At 37.0% G+C, this 21086-nt stretch overlaps 1 protein-coding gene across 6 annotated transcripts in view; it reads left to right on the top strand.

The window, feature by feature from the left end:
- STAM (signal transducing adaptor molecule) overlaps window positions 1-21086 on the top strand; it is a 239768-nt gene that overhangs the window by 196269 nt on the left and 22413 nt on the right. For 4 of the 6 annotated variants that reach the window (XM_054660795.2, XM_063781438.1, XM_001153098.7 and 1 more), the window contains 4 exons: window positions 11123-11198; window positions 11280-11375; window positions 14481-14627; window positions 19699-19789. In XM_054660795.2, the coding sequence (XP_054516770.1) occupies window positions 11123-11198; window positions 11280-11375; window positions 14481-14627; window positions 19699-19789 (410 nt within the window). Of the gene's footprint in view, window positions 1-11122; window positions 11199-11279; window positions 11376-14480; window positions 14628-16618; window positions 16694-19698; window positions 19790-21086 lie in introns of those variants that run through there. The other 2 variants (XM_063781439.1, XM_016962730.4) reach the window with 2 other exon arrangements.

The raw sequence follows: 21086 nt of genomic DNA on the forward strand, positions 1-21086 counted from the left end.
GTGCCAGAGGGCATGGTTAAGGAGTGGCATGCCAAGGATGAGCTGTGTAACCCTGGGCCCTGCCTTCAGCAGCCCTCATGATGGGGAGATAAGTAGTTAAGGAGAAAAACCCCGCAAACCAACCCAACAGAAGAGAGGTGTTAAATGCCAAAGCTTTATCATGTGATGGTGAAGAGCACAGACTCTGGAGTCAGATTGTCTGCTTGTGAGGTTCTCAGCACAGCATCTAACACAAAGCAGGCACTCCCTAAGCGTTAACTATTAGTGTTACAACTATTATCTGACAGATTCAGTTCAATATTTGAGTTTGCAGGAGGAATACCTAACATTCCAGGCACAGCTTGATGTGGGGAGCTGTCAAGGGCCTAAGTTCCTCAGTTTAAGAGATGTGTAAGCTCTGATCTGTAGGATGAGTAAGCATTGACTAAGAACAGCAGGGCGGGAGAGTCCTTGCGAGGGACTGGAGGTCCAAGAGAGCAGGGTTTTGAGAAGTGATCCAGGGATGAGATTCATGGCTGGCTTTTGTAAGCCTGACCTAATTTAGTCTTTATAAACTTGAAGTGAATTTATTTAAATATGTATTATGTTTAAGTTATGTTTTAAACAGAGATTAAAAGAAGACCCAAACAATTCTAAATAATATGACTTAGTACTGTTCAAACCTACCAGCCGCCAGCCTCCTTTGTTAGAGGCTGTTCTAGTTATCTCTTACTACACAACTCTTAGTAGTAACCATACTAACACTTAGCTTAAAAGAGCAGTCTATTATATCTCAAAGTTATGTGGGTTAACAGCTGGGCAGTTCTTGCGTGGGGTCTGTCATGAAGTTGTAGTCACATAGTGCCTGGGACTAGGGTCATCTGAAGGCTTCACTGGGATGGATGCTTAGTATGGTGAGCAGTGATGGTCGACCATCACCTGGGACCTCACCTGGCTATCAGTTGAAACTCTTACCCAAGGCCTCTGCTTGTGGCTTGAGCTTCTCACAGAATGGTGGTGGGTTCCCAGAGGGAGCATCCTAAGAGCTAGTGCTCCAGGAGACCCAAATGTACTCCACATGGCTTCTTGTAAGTTATGTGTCTCAGAATGTCACTTCCACTATATTTTATTGGTCAAGCAAGTCACTGAAGTCAGTCCAGGTTCAAGGGGAGGGTTGTTAGATGTCACCTCTTGAAGGGAAATGGTAAGTTCATGTCAAAGGAATTATTATCATAGTTATCTTTGGAATACATAATTTGCCTGAGGTCTGTTAGTTCCATAAGTGTTGAATCAGAACTTTGAACTTAACAAAACAATGAAAAATACCATTAGAAAAAAATAATTCTAATAAACAAAATTATAAATTCCACTTTTGATACTTGAGACACTCAATCCTTAAGAATGGAATGACAAAATGTGATACAAGGGTTTCTTCATTTTTAAATCTAACATTTAATTATGACTTTTGACATGGAAAAAATTGTTCTGTGTTGAAAGATGTACCCATTTGTGTGTATTTATAAATATGAACAGCTGACAGATAGGGAATCTTAACTGATTAGGTAGTCATGAAGATTTTCTTTCATGGTGCCTTTTCATCGCTTGGTTTTAGACACATGGCCTGATACAGCTTTTAGTTTATGTACATTCATAAAAGCCTAATTAAAGATAATAGCATTTTTTGGCTGGGCACGTGGCTTACGCCTGTAATTCCAGCCCTTTGGGAGGCCAAGGTGGGTGGATCACCTGAGGTCAGGAGTTTTAAACCAGCCTGGCCAATGTGGTGAAACCCTGTCTCCACTAAAAATAAAAAAATCAGCTGAGTATGGTAGTGCCTGCCTGTTATCTCAGCTACTTGGAAGGCTGAGGTGGGAGAATTGCTTGAACCCGGGAAGTGGAGGTTGCAGTGAACTGAGATCGCACCACTGCATTCCAGGCTGGGAGACAGAGTGAGACTCTGTCTCAAAAAAAAAAAAAAGATAGTAGCGTTTTCTGAAATTGATGGTTTTAAACATGATATTGTAGTTTATATAAAGTTTGGACAACTATGTTTATGTCACAGTTTTAACTTATACAGGGATTCACTTAAGTTTTAGAAAAAGACACTAGGCTAGACTATGAACTTCATGAAGCAGGGTCAGTCTCCTCTTGTTCACTACTTTATTCCTAAAGCCTTGCATAATGCTTGTCACCTAGAAGGTAATTAATGAACATTAGTTATGGAAAGTATTATTAACAGAGTTCTTTGGTACCTATTGAATTTTTTTTTAACAGTGCCTCTCTAATTTTTATGGCGGTGATTCACGCTGAAAGTCTTGCTTACCTAATTAGATTAATCCAAAGGGCCGGTATCCTTTTGCACTGATACATGCAAATAGCACTCCATGTGGTGGAATCAGATTATCTGAGTACTTCCAACACGATGAATGGGCAAAAATGAGAAGTTTTCTTAATTTACCATTAGATCAGAGAAGTGACTGCTGATAGAATTCATTAAAAAAAAAAATCTGTCCTTTGCACATTTGCCCTAAGAGCTTCAAGTTCTGCAGAGTTTGTGTTTTGTTTGGGAAATTAGAAAGGTCTATTGCAAAAGAAAGCACAGTAGCACAGTTTGGATATTTGTGTGTGAAGATTGATTGATTAAGGAAGGTTCATGCCTTAATTTTCATTTACTTCCAGGCATGAGCTGACTTATTTTTAATAGTTATGACTTCACCTAGAAACTGAATGGTTGAGAGTGGTATGATGGGGCAGGAGTGGGTGTAGGGAGGATGTGATAGAGAGGAGCTCCATCTTAAATCTCCTTTCTTTGAATCTGACAGTGCAGTTTGTTGAGACAGGAGTAATACTGGTAAATAATGAAATTGAATTTGATGCTTTCAGTTCATCAGCTGACATATGTAGGCAGTTATGTACATTCCTGCAAAGTCTGTTCTCTGTCTGGTCTGTGATTTGAGAAAAAGACATTGGAAGCTGCAACGGTATAGAAATACTGCCCCCTTTTCTTTTACCCTCTTACGAACTATATGACCCAGATCTATTCATAAAAAGATGATTTTGTGGATGAACATAGTTTTGGCTGTTGTGACCATAACATCCAATTTGCCTTGGACAATTGTAGTTTATGCCTGCTGTTCCTCTGTTATGTCCAGTTAGCACCACCTTTCACTCTCGAAAGGGTACTGCCATAGAGAATGAATTATATAGACACCATGCTTGTAATCAACTTTCATTTGTCATTGGAAGGATAATAGCCAGAAGTATACTCACGTTAAATTCACTTATAATCCGCAAACCTTTTTAAAAAGTAGTGTTTTAACCATACTTTTAATTACTTGGTAAGATTTAATAATTATACATATATATATATAAAAGTTCAGTATTACCTATCTGGTGGAAATACTAAAAACTGAATTAAAAATGCATAGGACAGAATGAAACAGTTCATAATAGTGGTTAAGTTCTGTTTTGTAGACAGTTCTGAAGGGATTTTTAAGCTAGTATGTAAAAAGATACTGCTGTGTTTGCACAAACAAGGTGTTCATCAGCACTTCATTCTTACTGGCTTTGCAGCTCTGTCCTTTTAATGGTTCAGTAGCCAATTTTATTTTGGTGCCAGAGATATCTTTGCTTTGGTTTTTACAATTGGCTGTGGTAAAACAACATAGGAATGTCTAAAATAAAAAGGAATAGTTTCATTTCAACACCCCTTTCCCCACCATCCTTTCCAAAAGTCACAGTTTAGGTTTCCTACCTTAAAAAAAAGTGGTTTATAAACAAAATACATAATCAATTTTATTTAACATTTGGTAAAGAAAGTATACAGGATTATTTTCTAAAATATTGAGCTGAATCATCTTTAGATTATTTTTTACTGATTTTAATTTTAGTATTCAAATAATTCTTTATATCTGGCCTTTACCATGCCTTGAAATGATTGTTTTGTGTTTTTATGTCGGCATGGTATTCACAACTGCAAGTCAGTATGGGGTCACGGACCCTGGCTCCTAAAATAAGTCCAACTGTGAAAAAGGCAAAATCTAAATAATAGTGTTAAAGTACATAATTTCTTCAGTCTAATGATGCTGCTATCCAAAACTTTTAATCTCTTACAAAATCAGTAAAGTAGAAGAAAAAAGTTTTAGGATTAAAAAAATTGAATGCTTGGCACATAATAGACATTCAGTCAATATTAGTTCTTTTGTGTGTTGTTTCTCCCTTCACCATGCTCTTTAGGTGGAAGCAGCCTCACAGGCAGTTGAGCATCCTTAAAATCAGGAATCCTACCTTGTATCCTAATTTTTCTATATAATTATTAAAAAGGATTTTTTTGTATTTATTACAGTGCTAACTAATTATACTTAAGCATATTGCTTTGCTTTCCAGGGCTCATTGGAGTTCAAATTGCCCGATAAAAGTTTTTACTTTTATAAATACATATATATTTCACATACCATCAAATTTACCATTTTAGAATATACAGTTCAGTGGGTTTTAATATGTTCATAAGTTTGTGCAACAGTATCTAATTCCTGAACAATCATCATCCCAAAAGGAAAGCTGTACTCATTAGCAGTCACTCCCATTCCCACCTCTCCTCATTCCTGGAAACCACTAATCTACTTTCTATCTGTGTGGATTTGCCTGTTGTAGACATTTCATATAAATGGAGCTCTGCAATACATGTTCTTTTGTGATCAACTTTCTTCATGTGGTGTAATTTTTTTTTTTTTTTTTTGGAAGACAGAGTCTCGCTGTGTTGCCCAGGCTAGAATGCAGCGGCACAATCTCAGTTCACTGTAACCTGCACCTCCCAGGTTCAAGCGATTCTCCTGCCTCAGCCTCCTGGTTAGCTGGGATGGGGTACATGCCACTGTGCCTGGCTAAGTTTTTGTGTTTGTAGTAGAGATGAGGTTTCACCATGTTGTCCAGGCTGGTCTCGAACTCCTGATCTCAGGTGATCCGCCTGCCTCGGCCTCCCAAAGTGCTGGGATTATAGGCGTGAGTCACCACGCCCAACCTCATGTAATGTAATTCTTCTGAGGTTCGTTTATGTTGTAGCTTGTATTAGTACTTATTTTATTTTGGTAAAATATATTTAACATAAAGTTTACTATTTAAATCATTTTTAAGTGTATAATTCAGTGGTATTTAGTACATTCACAGTATTACGCAACCAACACCACTATCCATTTTCAGAACTTTTTCATCATCCCACGTAGAAACTCTACACCTTTGAAATAATGGCTGTCCATTTCCCCTCCTAGCCACTAGTTACTTTTTTCTATGTTCTATCTTTATGAATTTGTCTATTCTAGATACCTCATGGAAGTGGAAACAGAGAATTTTTTGTGCTTTTGTGTCAGGCTTATTTCACTTAGCATAATGTTTTCAAGGTCCATCCATGTTGTATATAGCATGTGTCAGAATTTCCTTAAGGCTGAATACTATTCCATTGTATATCACATTTTGTTTATCCATTCTTTCGTTGATGGACATTTGGCTGTTGTGAATACTATTAATACTACTCTGAACATGGGTGTACGGATATTGGTTAGAGTCCCAGCTGGATTATATGTGGTTATGCTTAATTTTTTGAGGAACTACCACACTTTTCACAGTAGCTACACCATTTTACATTCCCACCGGCAATGTACAAGGGTTCTAATTTCACTACATCCCCTCCAATATTTGGTATCTTTCCTTTCTTAAAAAAATAGCCAGCCTAGTGAGTGTGAAGTGGCATCTCAATGTGGTTTTGATTTGCATCTCCCTAATGACTAGTGATGTTGAGCATTTGTTATGTGCTTATTGGCCCTTTGTGTATCTTACTTGGAGAAATGTCTATTCAAGTCCTTTGCCCATTTTTGAATTGGGTTGTTGTTTGTTGTTGAGATGTAGGAGTTCTTTATATATTCTGGCTGTTAATCTCTTGTCATATATATGATTTGGAAATATTTTCTCCCATTCTGTGGGTTGACTTTTCTTTATTGATAGTATCCCTTAATGCACAAAAGCTTTTAATTTTGATGTTTAATTTGCGTGTGTTTTTTTTTTTTTAAATGAAGTGTTGATGTTAATTTTTAAACATTTGGTAGAATTCACCAGTGAAGCTTTCTGTTTCTGAGATTTTCTTCGTGGGAAGTTTTCTTAATCAGTAATTTTGTCTTTTTACTTGTTACATAGGTCTATTCAGATTTTCTGTTTCTTCTTAAGTCAGTTTCTTTTCTTTTTTCTTTTTTTCTTTCAACAGCTAAGTATATCATAGAGTTAGTTTCAGTAGTTTCCTGTCTTTGTAGGAATTTGTCCATTTTAACTAGGTTATCCAATTTGTTGCCATAAAGTTGTTCATAGGGTCTTTTAAAATCCTTTTTATTTCAGTGAGGTTGAGAGTAATGTTCCCTCTTTGTTTTTTGATTCTAATAAATTGAGTCACCTTTCTTTCTTGGCCAGTCTAACCAAAGGTTTTTCAGTTTTGTTGATCCTTTAAAAAAAAACTTGTGTTCATTGGCTTTTCTCGATTGTGTTTCTGTTGTCTGTTTCATTTATTGCCTCTCTTTATTGTTTCCCTCCTTCTGCTTTGCTTGCTTTGGGTTTCCTTGCTCTTTTTCCTCGTTTCTTAAGGTATAATCTTAGGTTATTGATTTGAGATCTTTTTCCCCAATTCTTTAGATTGTAGCAAAATAAACATAGCATAAAATTTACCATCTTAATGGTATTAAATACCTGCATAATGTTGTGAACTATAGTCCCCATCTACCTCCAGAACTCTTTAAAACTGAAACTGTATACCCATTAAACAATTAAACAATAACTCCCCATTCGCTGCTCCCCAGACCCCCTGGCAACCACCATTCTACTTTCTGTCTATGATTTTGACTACTCTTTTTTTTTTTTTCTTTTTTTGGAGATATGGTCTTACTCTGTCACCCAGGCTGGAGTTCAGTGGCACAATCATGGCTCACTGCAGCAAGTGATCCTTCCACCTCAGCCTCTCGAATAGCTAGGACTACAAGTGTGTGCCATCATGCCTGGCTAATTTTAAAAATTTCTTGTAGAGACAGGGTCCCACTATATTGCCCAGGCTGGTCTCACACTCCTTGGCTGGAGCAATCCTTCCACCTTCATCTCCCAAAGTGCTGGAATTATAGGTGCAAGTCACTGTGCCCGGCCTTGATTTTGACTACTCTTAGTACCTCATCTAAGGGGCATCATACAGCATTTGTCCTGTTGTGACCAGCTTATTTCACTTAGCGTAATGGCTTTAAAGTTCATCCCTGTTATAGCTATTCCATCTATGTATGTACCACATTTTGCTTATCCATTTATGTGTCTGAGGACACTTGGGTTGCTTCCGCCTTTTAGCTATTGTGAATAATGCTGCTATGAACACGGGTATACCACTATCTCCTCCAGACCCTGCCTGCTTTCAGTCCTTTGGGGTATATACCTGGAAGTGGAATTGCTGGAGCATATGGTAATTCTATTTTTAATTATTCGAGGAACCAGTATACTGTTTTACACAGCACCTGTAGCATTTTACATTCCCATCAACAGTGCACAAGTGTTTCAGTTTCTCCACATCTTTGTCAACACTTATCATTTTTTCTGTTTTTCTTTATAGTAGCCATCCTGATGGGTGTGAGGTGGTATTGAGATCGTCTTTTTTTTTTTTTTTTTTAATGTAGGTGCTTATAGGTATAAATTACCTTCTCACCGTTGTACTATACCCTTAAGTTTTCTTGGGTTATGTTTTCCTTTTCATTAATCTCAAAGTATTTTCTAATTTCCCCTGTGATTTTTTTCATTGACCCATTGGCTATTTAGGGGGATGTTGATTTTCACATATTTTAATTTTCTATATTTCTTTGTTCTTTCAGATTTTATTCTGCTGTCTTTGGAGAACATGCTTTCTATGATTTTTATCTTTTTAAATCTGTAGAGACTTGTTTTATGGCTTAACATTGTTTATCATGTGTGATATCCATATGTCCTTGAGAATAATATATTGTATTATTTCTAGTTCAAATGATTTATAGATGTTGATAATGTATTGTGTTATTAGAGGAAAATATATGTCATTTTAATCTGATGACTTAATATTTTGAGGCTATCCTTTTGACTTATATAAAGAGCTCCCTGTTTATGTTATCTGAATTTATTGGGAGGCGTATCTGTGTCCAGAACATAGCATGTTTAAGTGACAGGTATGAATCTTGTTAGTGCCTATTACTGCCTGGTAACTGGCATCATGGGCAAGGAACTGAACTTCAGTAAATGGAGGACTTGGTTTGCTGCGAATGTTTTGAACACTGAATGAGTCCTTTGCTTATTATATAATTTTTGAGAGCCTAAGCACATGATGTTTCGTAGGTTATATGAATGGTTACTCTGCTTTACTATTATCGTTAATTACCATAAAGCATCCCCATGAAATGCATGTTTGCTACATTCTTGGCCTGTCATTTAAATAGATCTGTTTTTACTGACCTGTGATTTATCTACAACAAAGAGCATCCCTTGTACGTGTATGGTTTGATAGTTTGATGAGTTTTGACAAATATATATACCTATATAAGTATCACCCCAACCAAGATAGCATTTAATCACTCCCAAAAGTTCCTTCCACCTTATGCAAGTACTAATATGCATTGTCACTATAGATTAAATTTCCTTTTCTAGAATTTCATAAAATGAAATGGTATTGTCAGTACTCCTGTGTCTAGCACTAAATGTGTTTCTAAGATGAATTCTAATTTTTGTATGTATCAATATTCCTGTTTCTTGGGGAAGAGGTATTACATTGTGTTAATATATTACAATTTATCCATTCATCTGTTGATGGGCATTTGGATTGTATCCAGGTTTTGACTCTGAACAGAGCCTCTGTGAACATTCTTATAAAGAGTACTGGATAGTATGCTTTCATTTTCATGTCCTTAAGGGAAATTATGGTTCTGTGATTTCATTTGTTGTAAGCCTTAGATATTTGTTATTTGATTTCCAAATATTTGGGTATTTTTATGCTATCATTTTGTTATCAATTTGTAGTTTAATTTTGTTATGGTCAAAGAATGTACTTTGTATGACTTTAGTCCTTTTAAATTTATCAGTGTTTGTTTTATAGGACAGAATGTAGTCCATTTTGTTGAATTTTCCATGCACATGAAAAAAATGTGTATAATGCCATGGGTGGGTGGATTGTTGTGTAATGCCAGTCAGGTCAAGTTTCATGATAGTGTCATTCAGGTATTCCGTATCAGTACTTTTTTTTCTTGTGTTATCAAGTCATTGAGGGGGCATGTTGAAGTTTCCAGTAGATTTGTCTGTTTTTCCTTTCGGCCGTATCGATGTTTCCTTTATATATTTTGAAGTTCTATTTTTGTGTTCATGCACATTTAGAATTATGTTTTCTTGGGGGACTTAACCGTTTTATTATTATGTACTGTCTCTCTTTATCCCTGTTAGTATTCCTTGTTATGAAAACTGCTAACGGTAGTGAATAGATAAAAGTGTAGTTGGATTACAATCTTAATCTGCCATTTTTCTAGATGATTGGTTATGTTTCTTCTGTTTTCTCTTTCTGTCTTTTGTGTATCAATCAAATGGTTTTTATGGTTTTATTTTTTTGATTTAAAACTTTGTTTTGAGACAGGTTCTCACTCTATCTCTCAGGATGGAGTACGGTGGTGCCATCACAGCTCACTGCATCCTCGACCTCTGGGGCTCAAGTGAACCTCCCACCTCAGGCCATTCACTGCACCCCTAGGAGCTGGGACCATTTCTGGCTAATTTTTGTATTATTTTTTGTAGAGATAGGGTTTCACAGTGTTGCCCAGGCTGGTCCCGAACTTCCGGACTCAAGCCATCTGCCCACCTCGGCCTCCCAAAATGCTGGGATTATAGGTGTGAGCTGCTGCACCCAAGCTATTTTATTTTCATTTCTCTCTTAAAAATATTTGTAGTGGTGGCTCTGTGTTAAATTTTTTCATTTTTTTTTTCTCTCTGTACTTCAGATTGGGTACTTTCAGCATATTTTCAAATTTACTGACCTTTCATTCTTACCTGATTAATTCCATCCACTTTTTAATTTTACATATTTTTTTGTCTCTAGACTTTTATCTGGGCCCTTTTTAATATATTTCTTCATCATTATGTGGATGATTTCCAGCATGCTTATAATAGCTTATATAAAGTCCTTGACTGCTAATTTCATCATCTTTGTTATTTCTGCATTCTCAGTTGACTGAATTTTCTGCTAGTTGTGTATGGTAGTTTTCTTCTTCATATCATGTCTTCATATCATTTTATTGAATGCTTAGTATTTTGAATTTTACATTGTTGAGCATCAGGTGTTGTATTCCTGTTAAGGAGTATTGGACTTTATTTTTTCAGAAGTGGTTACATTTGTCTGTGGCTTATGTTGTTAGGCAGTATGTAGGTATGATTGAGCTGCATTGCTAGGGTCTAAACTCCCCTGTATATCCACTGAATCCTCTGGATTTTCAATAGATGCTTCACTGTGGCCTCATCTCTGACAACTGTGTGAGCGTTGGATCTCTTTAGCATATCGCCCTCGGTCACTTTTTGACCAGTTTCATGGAGTTTTTCACCTGTGCATGCGTGGGTTTTTCAGAAGGTCTTCTCTGATACTTGGAAAGTGCCTCTAGGCAGAAAGTTGAGGCAAACTTCTGGCTTATCTAATTCATTTTCCTTCTTGGATATTATCATTCAGTACTGCCTGTGGCCTCATGTCTTTAAAAAGTTAACCTCAGTGTGGAAAATCTGTTTTTCCAGTTTTCTAATTGTTTACAACGGGAGTGTAAGTCTGGTCTGTTTTTCCACCCTGGCTGGAAGTGGAAGTCATGGCCTACCATTTTATTTTCAAACCTTTTTTTTTTTCCTACCCAGAATTAGCCTGAAATGCCTCATCTACGATTACTAATAAGAGAGCCTGTTAATTTTGTTTGAAAAATTTAAAGGAACTAGTTTACAGTTTTTCAACCGTGTTATTAATAAAAATTAAATTTCCCTACTTTATCATAGTCTCCCTTTTTATCGTAGTCTTTTGTCTATAACAGTTAAGGGGCAGGGGGAAGCTAGATGTATTATTAAGTAATTTTTACTTTTCTCATTTTTTTAGACCTAAGGATTGTCTTCGGTCTATTATGAGAAGAGTGAACCACAAAGATCCTCACGTTGCTATGCAGGCTTTGACTGTGAGTGGTTTCGTTTTAACCTGTACCACGAAATTACCTGCCACAATTGAGCCCCTTTAACTTCTGATTTTGTGCTTTTAGCTTCTAGGAGCATGTGTATCAAACTGTGGCAAAATTTTTCATTTAGAAGTATGTTCAAGAGATTTTGCTAGTGAAGTAAGCAACGTATTAAATAAGGTAAGGAGCATTATTTCCAGAAATTAATTAAGGCAGTCTTCTTTCTTCACATATTTTATTGTTTAAATCTTCACAGAGGACTATTCTGTGCTTTTTAAGAAATCCTTTCTAGGCTGTGTCTATCCAGTATATAAATAAATATTATGTTTTGTTGAAGAGACTGCGGATTCATGTAACTTTGAGTTAGTTTTTTCAAGCCATATTAGAGTATTTTTAACCTGTTCTTTTCCATCATACTTTCATCTGATAAGAAAACAGGTATTTCTATATCTAATTAAATAATATCAGTCTATTTTACATACTGTTTTTGTAGGCACAAGGTATTTTCCTAATGGAAAACCTTTCAGAAACACTGCAAAAAGTCTATGGCACCGTTGAGTTTTTATCTTTATCAATAAGGCCGCTTCCTGGCCATCACAGGATTTTAATACTATACTGCTATTCTTACTGGCTGAACCCACAGCTGGAGTTGCCTCAAAAGTGGTGGCGGGGGAGTTTCCACAAGGGACTGCCCCAAACTGTTCCAGATAGGGCCAGATGAGAGTCCAAAAAAAGAGGCACTAAATGCCAGGGTGATCAGTCTAAAGCATTTATTAGGGGAACTTACACAGGAGGGCTGCAGTTTATAGGAGGGTTTAAGGAATTTGGCTCAGGGTTGGGGCTGGTTTCTATGTGTTTAGCAACATACTTGATCTTTTAGTGTTTTGGGCCACAACCTGAACAACTTTATCAGTGCCTGAGAATGTTCAAGGCCCCAGTTTGGGTCCAAACCTATGGTGGAAAACATGCAGCTGGCTAGGTCACAGAGCGGGACAAGGCACTCTGTTTTTCTATTGGGACACAGAAAGAAAGCAGGGAGAACTGGGGACCCTACAACTGCCCACTCAACTTTAGAATTCCAGTCACACAGTTCAAGAAATTTTTCAATTTTCAATTAGTAATATGTGAGTTTCCCCAGTAAAAATTTGTGCATTCTAAAAGTAATTATTTTTGGCCTTTTTAGGGGGAGTACTGTAAATCAAGAAAAAGTTTTTGTATGTTAAAAGGGAAAATGCCTCATGTTTTTGGGAAAAATGAATAGTTCCAGGTTACAGTAGAAAAATAGCAGTATAGAAATATAGTAAGAATGTAAAATTCTGTACTTTTCGAACATCATGGTTAAATGATAATTCTTTCCCTTTCCTGCTTTATGCAGTTAATATTTATTTTCTACTAATTAATAAACATTGTCTTTTGATGTCCTGAATGTCCATCGAGATTACAACTGTTTATGAAGAGATTCTAATACCATGTTTTTTGTAATGTAGGTGAAAAATGTGGTATACTTACCTATATATAATAGTGCAAGCAGCCATTTCCAAAAACGACTACCTATAGGCAAGAGGACTTCTCTTTATTTTCTGAATGTTTTACAGTGAACATATTGGTTTTGTACTTAATAACATCCCGCCTTTTTTTTTTTTTGAGACAGTGTCTCTCTTTGTCACCCAGGCTGGAGTACAGTGGCGTGATCTCAGCTGACTGTAGCCTCTGCCTCCCGGGTTCAAGTGATTCTCCTGACTCAGCCTCCTGAGTAGCTGGGATTACAGGCATGCGCCACCACGCCTGGCTGGTTTTTGTAGTGTTAGCAGAGATGGGGTTTCACCATGGGGACGGTCAGGCCGGTCTCGAACTCCTGACCTTGTGATTGCCCACCTCGGCCTTCCAAAGTGCTGGGATTACAGGCATGAGCCACCGCGCCCAGCCAACATCCTGCCCTTTTAAAAAATTTCCTTTTATTAAACAAATTAAGTTCATGTATAGTCTCAATAAAGCGTTTGCAAATCCATTATATGCTCCTTGACCAAAATACAGATTACATGTGCACTTAGAAAGAATTTTTTTTCTTCTAATAGATTAATCTAAAAGTCTAACCTTCTCCATTTTTAAAAGCTTTAGCCAATTATTTAGTAAGCATTGGTTTGAAATACATTCATGACATTTCATAGAGGAGTTATTTCTTCTCTGGTATCTGTGAAGGTTTCTTTATATCTATTACATCAAATAGTAAGACTTCAAATTATTGCCGCTATGAAGATACATCAGTATTTTAATGAACTGGCCAGGTTTTTTTCCTTAATAAGCAATGAGTAAAATAATTTATTTTGAAAACTCACTACATTTATCTCTTTCTTTAATACGGAAGAATAATGCCCTGCACACCTGCCTTAGACTAATTTGAATCTTTGTTATACATCAACCATAAAGAGTTATGTTATTTGGGGCTGGGCACGGTGGCTCATGCCTGTAATCGCAGCACTTTGGGAGGCTGAGGCGGGCGAATGAGTTGGGGTCAGGAGTTCAAGACCAGCCTGGCCAACATGGTAAAACCCCGCGTCTGCTAAAAGTACAAAAATTAGCTGGGCATGGTGGTGCGTGCCTGTAATCCTACTCGGGAGGTTGACACAAGAGAATCGCTTGAACCCCATCCCCCACCCCCCTCTGGGAGGTGGAGGTTGCAGTGTGCTGAGATCGAGCCACTGCAGTCCGGCCTCTGCCACAGGGTGAGACTCTGTCTCAAAAAACAAACCAAAAAAAAAAAAAAAAAAGAAAAAAAGAAAAGAAAGGAAAAAAAGTTATGTTATTTTGAAGAAATTAAATTTTCAAAATGATTAACATGCAGTGTACCTCAAACTAGGCCCCAGATAATTAAGCATCATGGAAAAAATGCATAGTCATGAACATTAAGAAGTCAGGAATTTGGAATAAAGGAACTGTATCATTTATTCTCTCCTTCCCACTTTTTTATTGCTTTGCAAAAAGCAGACACTTTTCCTTGTCTTACTGATTTACAAACCTTGCTTCATTGCAAAATATTCTGAAAAGTCCTTTCAGATCTCCAAAATCTTATTACCTATTTAATGCTTTAATTTGAAGTGAGATATATATGATGGGTTTTTTCATAGTGTGAACATTAGTTTTATTTCGAATAACTATATTTTCTTGTCTATAGCTATGCATAACTTGTGATTCAAAAAACATCACTTAATTTTACTATTTAAAATGTCTGTATTAAATCATTGGCTAGGAAATTGGTGCTCTTTTATTTCTTTTTCTATTTTACAGGGTCATCCTAAAGTATGTGAAAAATTAAAGGCTCTTATGGTTGAATGGACAGATGAATTTAAGAATGATCCACAGCTTAGTCTAATATCAGCAATGATTAAGAACCTTAAGGAACAAGGAGTTACGTTCCCAGCTATTGGCTCTCAGGTATTTTGGGAATGAAGTTGTGTGTGTGCTACAGTTTGTTTCTCTTAAATAGCTATATTTATTTGAATTTTTTTCTTCATTCCCAGGTAATTTTTACTACTTCAGAGGAATTTTCGTTAGCTAATTGTGTTAGTAACTAGTTGTATTGCTAGTTAGTAATACTAGTTTTCTGGCATTGAGAGGTGCCAGAAAAGTATTATAATGGAACATTAATGTGCTCTGACCTCTCTACTTCTTTATAAATGAATTGGTTTAACATTTTGCAGTTTTTGAAATTTTTTGGTATAGTTTTTGTTTGTTTGTTTTTGAGACGGAGTCTTTGTTTGTCGCCCTGGATAGAGTGCAGTAGCGTGATCTCGGCTCACTGCCACCTCTGCCTCCTGGGTTCAGGTGATTCTCCTGCCGCAGCCTCCTGAGTAGCTGGGACTACATGCACGTGCAGCCAGACGTGGAATTTTTTTTTTTTTTTTAATAGAGGTGGGTTTCACCATGTTGGCCAGGCTGGTTTCGAACTCCTGACCTCAGGTGTTCTGCCCGCCTCGGCCTCCCAAAGTGCTAGGATTACAGGTGTGAGCCACCAGGCCCAGCCAGTACAGTTTTAATAATATACACAAAATAGCTTTATTAATTAGGTAACACTATCTTTTTAAATGCTCTTAATGCTATAATTTTCTACAAAGAATGATAGCTCAGAAATCAGGATATCCTTAAAAGTTAGGGATGACTTGGGAGATTCTTTTGTGGAGGAAATTTATGAATTCGTCTATTAACAATGAGAGGACTTTAGAAGGGGTAAATGGGAAGAGAAGCACCTGAAGCATTTTCTCCTTAGTAAGAGCCGACCAGTACATAAGTCTTCCTTTCCCCAGTGGATATGGCTAAATAGCTTAACTTTGCTCTCCTGTCCACCCTTGTGCCAAAAAAATTCAGTCTCTAATTTATGTCATGTAGAAAAAAATCAAGAAATGTCTTTTTTATTCCTATTTCTATTTTGGGTAACCTTCCTTTAGGATGCCCAACTAATCAAGAGGCTTAAAATATGTGCTGATTTACTACACTGTCTTTCCCCAGTTTATTGACGGGGACAGACTGTAATGAGCGATGTGAAACCATGAACAGAAATCTGTGAGTGTGGAGGGCTTATGTTTTGACCACTTCATGGAGTCATGTAGCTTATCTACATTCATCCAGACCTACCTGTGCTTTCTTCCCAAGGCATTTCCAGTTTATCTGAGCACTCTTGAGATGTGAAGATTCAAAAATGTATCTGGGAGAGGAAGGAAACAAAGGACATTTTTCTTCTTAAAAAAATTTTTGGTTTATGATTGGCTTTACAATGATAAATTATGTCTTTGAAAATTCATTCATTCATAACTGATAGCTGGTTTTTACTACTCAGTATAGTTTCTAGAATCTGTATAATTAAGGAAAAATCTTAAACAGAATAATCCAAGACATTATACATTCTTTGACAACAGAAACAATGTTTATTTATCAAAGAGTAGACTCACTGCAGAGAACCCACCTAGAATAGGTAGAGAAAATGCAAGCCCACTAAATATCTAGAGTCTTTGGTTCTTGTTAACTCAAAACTTGGTTTGACCAGCATCACTGGCATTACCTGGAGGCTTGTTAGAAATGCAGCATGGTTGAACCCACTCCAGACCTATGGGTTCATTATCTCCATTTTAACAAGATCTTCAGAGGATTTATATGCACGTTGAGGTCTGAGAAGCACTGCTGCTCTAGAGGACAGCCTTCAGTGCAAGTGAAAACTGCGTTTCAGTCCACAAAGGGACTTACTCTTGTAAGAAAAGGAAGAATTAATGATTGTGCCATATGTACCCTTGTTTGGTTAATCTAGAATCTTAGCCACGGAAACAGTTTTAGGGAGCCTCTAATCTAATCCGCTCATTTTTACAGATGAGGAAACTGAGACTCAGAATGGTTAAGTGACTTGCCCAGGGACACAGCTCATAGTTGACAGCTGGAACTAGAACACAGGCATGCTGATTCTCAGTCCAGTGTTCTTTTCGCTGCCCGAGTCTGCCTTCTTTGTTAGAGAGGTTAGTGAATATGTGTCTGTCTAGACCAGGCTTCCAGTGGAGTGAATGCTGGCAAGAGCATTATGTCTTGATTGGTAGAGAAACTAGCTTATTCTCTTGTTCAAGAAATTCAGGACATAGAAGAGCAATAGTAAAGATAGGACTTAATTTTCATCCTTTGATCTAGATGTTATAAAGTATGTAACAGCTAATCTTGTCATAGTGGCTATATTTCACCTACAAGAAATATATATAAAGTAAAATATGATGAGGTAGAGTGATTTTTTTAGTGGTTTCTGAAAAGCTTATTAGAAACCCTACATGTAAAGAGCTTCACATTAAATGAAAAAAATAAATCATCTAAGTTCAACTGCAGAACTCCCTGTAGATTTTAAAGCCACTTAGTTACTTAAGTTATTACTGTGTTTTCATCAGACTAGATTTTTGTTAGGGCATACTTAACAAAAACCTCTGAAGATATATTTTTCTAAGTATATTTTTTTCATCTGAGTACAGAAGAAAATAATGTAAAAATATTAAGAAAAGTGATAAAGTCACCTGACTCATACTGATGCAGTTCTGTTAGCACTAACTTTTAATGTAAAGATAGAAGTAGGCTAGCAGCACCGCTACCGTAGTTGGCTGCTTAATAAGACAAGTGTTATTGTTACATTTAGAACCTGATGATAGAAAGGAACTTTGAATAAAAAGTGCAATTCAGAAACATGCGGCTTCACATAGCTTATTTCTGTGCTTCTCTACTGGTAGAGATTTCTTCACACACCATAAAAGTTCAAATCTATCTAATTGTGAAGTTTGCCAAATTGTGAACAAAAATTTATGTAAACCGTAAAACTTATTTCTGACCAGGCATACCTGTAGTTTTCAGAAGTGTCTGATAATTAAAACATTATCTAAAGAAAATTGCAACTAGAGATAGGTCAGAATTGAGAGTGTTTAAAGTTGTATTCCGTGAACACCAAAAAGTGTTTTTCTTCTCAGCTCTTCTAAAAATAAATGCCTGGCCAGGCGCGGTGGCTCACGCCTGTAATCCTAGCACTTTGGGAGGCCGAGGCGGGTGGGTCACGAGGTCAGGAGATCGAGACCATCCTGGCTAACATGGTGAAAACCTGTCTCTACTAAAAATACAAAAAATTAGCCAGGCGTAGTGGCAGGTGGCTGTAGTCCCAGCTACTCAGGAGGCTGAGGCAGGAGAATGGTGTGAACCCGGGAGGCGGAGCTTGCAGTGAGCCAAGATCTCGCCACTGTACTCCAGCCTGGGCGACAGAGCGAGACTCTGTCTCATAAATAAATAAATAAATAAATAAATAAATAAATGCCTGTGCATTTGTTTGACAATACGAAATCCAGTAAGTGAGGAATGTAGAACTGTATTTTATTATAATGTTGAATATTTTTCCTTTCATACCCTCAACAAACATTGATTGATTGCTTGTAATATTTAGGCACATTCCCTCAGGGAACATGCAGTCTGGTTGTGGAGACAGACATGTAATCAGACAATTATAACAGAAGCTGAGATTATTGCCTGTTACAATGTTCCAGTCAGTGTTCTAAGTGCTGTACATGTGGCAATTTGAATGTGTTTTAGAATTTCATTTTTAAATTGTTTGCCCTGGGAATGACAATATACATTCATAACTTTTCATGATCTACTTTGAGTTAATATTTGATGTAAAATATAGCAACTTTGCATCTGTAGAGGTCTATTTACACTGTAGTTGTCATGTGTATTACCTCTACATACGTTATAAGCCCCCGAGGTAATGTTACATACTTTTTGTTTTAAACCCTGAATGAGCCCATCTCATCTGATTTTGGAATCACATGTGTTAATTTAATACTTTAAATAGGCTGTGAGGTGCCCATGAGGTGTAGGTGCTATTATCTTAGTCATTTTATTGATGAGGAATTTGAGGCACCAAGAGGCTAATTTGCCCAGTGTCATCCAGCTAGAAAGTGGTAGATCTGGGATTTGAACTCTTGTCTGTCTGACTCCACAACTTACATTCTTAACCACTCATATCACAGTACCTTGTTTGAAGGTGTTATCATAAGAACAAACAAGAGAATGTGTAATTAACAGGTTTAGGGATGCTTCATTGACAGTGATATTTTAGCTGATTACTGACTGATGTGTTCAAACTCAAAAGGGAAAAAGTGAACGGAGCAAAGGAGCCATAGGGGGAGAACGTTGTAAGTAGAAGTAAATGAGCGTGAGACCTGTAAAGTACCGGTATAGAGACTGCTCAGGAACTGCTAGCAGTTTCTGGTAACTGGCAGAATGGTTGGAAATGAGGTTGGTAAGATAGGCTAAATTCTGATTTGCCTTGAATGCTATGCAAAAACTGAGAGGCCACAGAGCCCATAGGCTTAGAAGCTTGTAATTCCAGAAGTGTGAATTGATTTATATGTTTGTTGTGTATTCCCTTATTTACACAATTTAATAGAGGCAGTGATATACTGTCAGAGTTAACTACTTGTAATTTGGTTTACAAAATAGGATTTTTGAGCATTTATATCGTTATATATATATATATCTGAGTTCCTGAAGATAACATCCTGACACTTGATCCAAAAGGAAATGGTAACTCTAACTATTAATAGATACTACAGTTTTTTTTTTTAACTATTTATGTTTAAAGTAGTCATCTCTTTCTGTCTCCCAGCCTCTTTTCTGGTTTTGGAGTTTTTTTAAACACGTTGAAATCTTCTCTAGTCTGTCTTCTCTGACTTGTGTACCATATGCTTTTAGTTGAACCTCTTCACACAAACCTGGGAGGGTGTGCCTAGGCTGCCTCCTCTGAGTGTCCAGTTGCTCTCTGTGTTCTCCAATTCTGATTCATTTCCCTCTCCCTTTTAAGGTGGAAGCTGCTGCAGTTTGGATTTCTTCTTTCAGAAATCTGTGCTAGATTGATGAGAAAGGTTTTGCAAATTCTTAGGGTGGGTGAGAGGAGGAGAATTTGATAACAACCCTCAAATACTGTGTTCCTCTTTTTTGTTAGGCTGCAGAACAAGCAAAAGCAAGCCCAGCTCTTGTAGCCAAGGATCCTGGTACTGTGGCTAACAAAAAAGAAGAAGAAGATTTAGCAAAAGGTGCGTTTTTAAGTCCCTGATGGTGGGAATAACATAAGCCTTTATTTTTTCTCTGAGATATTTAAAGGTAGAATAAATAGAACTTTATAGCAAAAGCTGAAATCTGCTTTGTTGCCCTCCTCAGTATTCTTTCCTTTACTCTTGAGAGGCAATTACTGTCACATGTATCCTTTCAGTCTATGTTTTTATGACAGTTTTTTACTATACCGTGTATCCAAAAACAATATCAAGTGCTTTTTTGTGTCTAACAAATTTGTTTTTTGTAGATAGTACACTGGAAATGCCATTTGCCACTTGCTTTTCTCATGCAACATTATGTTTGAGATCTATTCGTGTGATATATCCATTAACTGTTCTATAATATCCAGTGTACTAATGAGTGTACCATATTTTTCTGTCTTCCTACTGATGGACCTGTGGATTATTTCTGATTTTTTTTTTACTAAAATTAAGCTGCAGTGAGTGTTCTTGTACATATTCTCTGTGCACATATATGTGACCGTCTCTATTATGTGTGACTAAAAGCAATATTGTTGGATCATGGCATTGGTACATCTTCAGTTTTGTTAAATGGTTGTATGATTTCCTTTTCCATTGGCAGTGTATGAAAGCTATTATTATTAATCTGACAACACTTGGTAGTCTTAAGGCATTACCATTCAGGACATAGGCGTGGGCAAGGACTTCATGTCCAAAACACCAAAAGCAATGGCAACAAAAGCCAAAATTGACAAATGGGATCTAATTAAACTAAAGAGCTTCTGCACAGCAAAAGAAACTACCGTCAGAGTGAACAGGCAACCTACAACATGGGAGAAAATTTTCGCAACCTACTCATCTGACAAAGGGCTAATATCCAGAATCTACAATGAACTCAAACAAATTTACAAGAAAAAAACAAACAACCCCATCAAAAAGTGGGCGAGGGACATGAACAGACACTTCTCAAAAGAAGACATTTATGCAGCCAAAAAACACATGAAAAAATGCTCATCATCACTGGCCATCAGAGAAATGCAAATCAAAACCACTATGAGATATCATCTCACACCGGTTAGAATGGCAATCATTAAAAAGTCAGGAAACAACAGGTGCTGGAGAGGATGTGGAGAAATAGGAACACTTTTACACTGTTGGTGGGACTGTAAACTAGTTCAACCATTGTGGAAGTCAGTGTGGCGATTCCTCAGGGATCTAGAACTAGAAATACCACTTGACCCAACCATCCCATTACTGGATATATACCCAAAGGACTATAAATCATGCTGCTATAAAGACACATGCACACGTATGTTTA

Source organism: Pan troglodytes, chromosome 8 (genome assembly GCF_028858775.2).
Source record: "Pan troglodytes isolate AG18354 chromosome 8, NHGRI_mPanTro3-v2.0_pri, whole genome shotgun sequence".
Classification (NCBI taxonomy): domain Eukaryota; kingdom Metazoa; phylum Chordata; class Mammalia; order Primates; family Hominidae; genus Pan; species Pan troglodytes.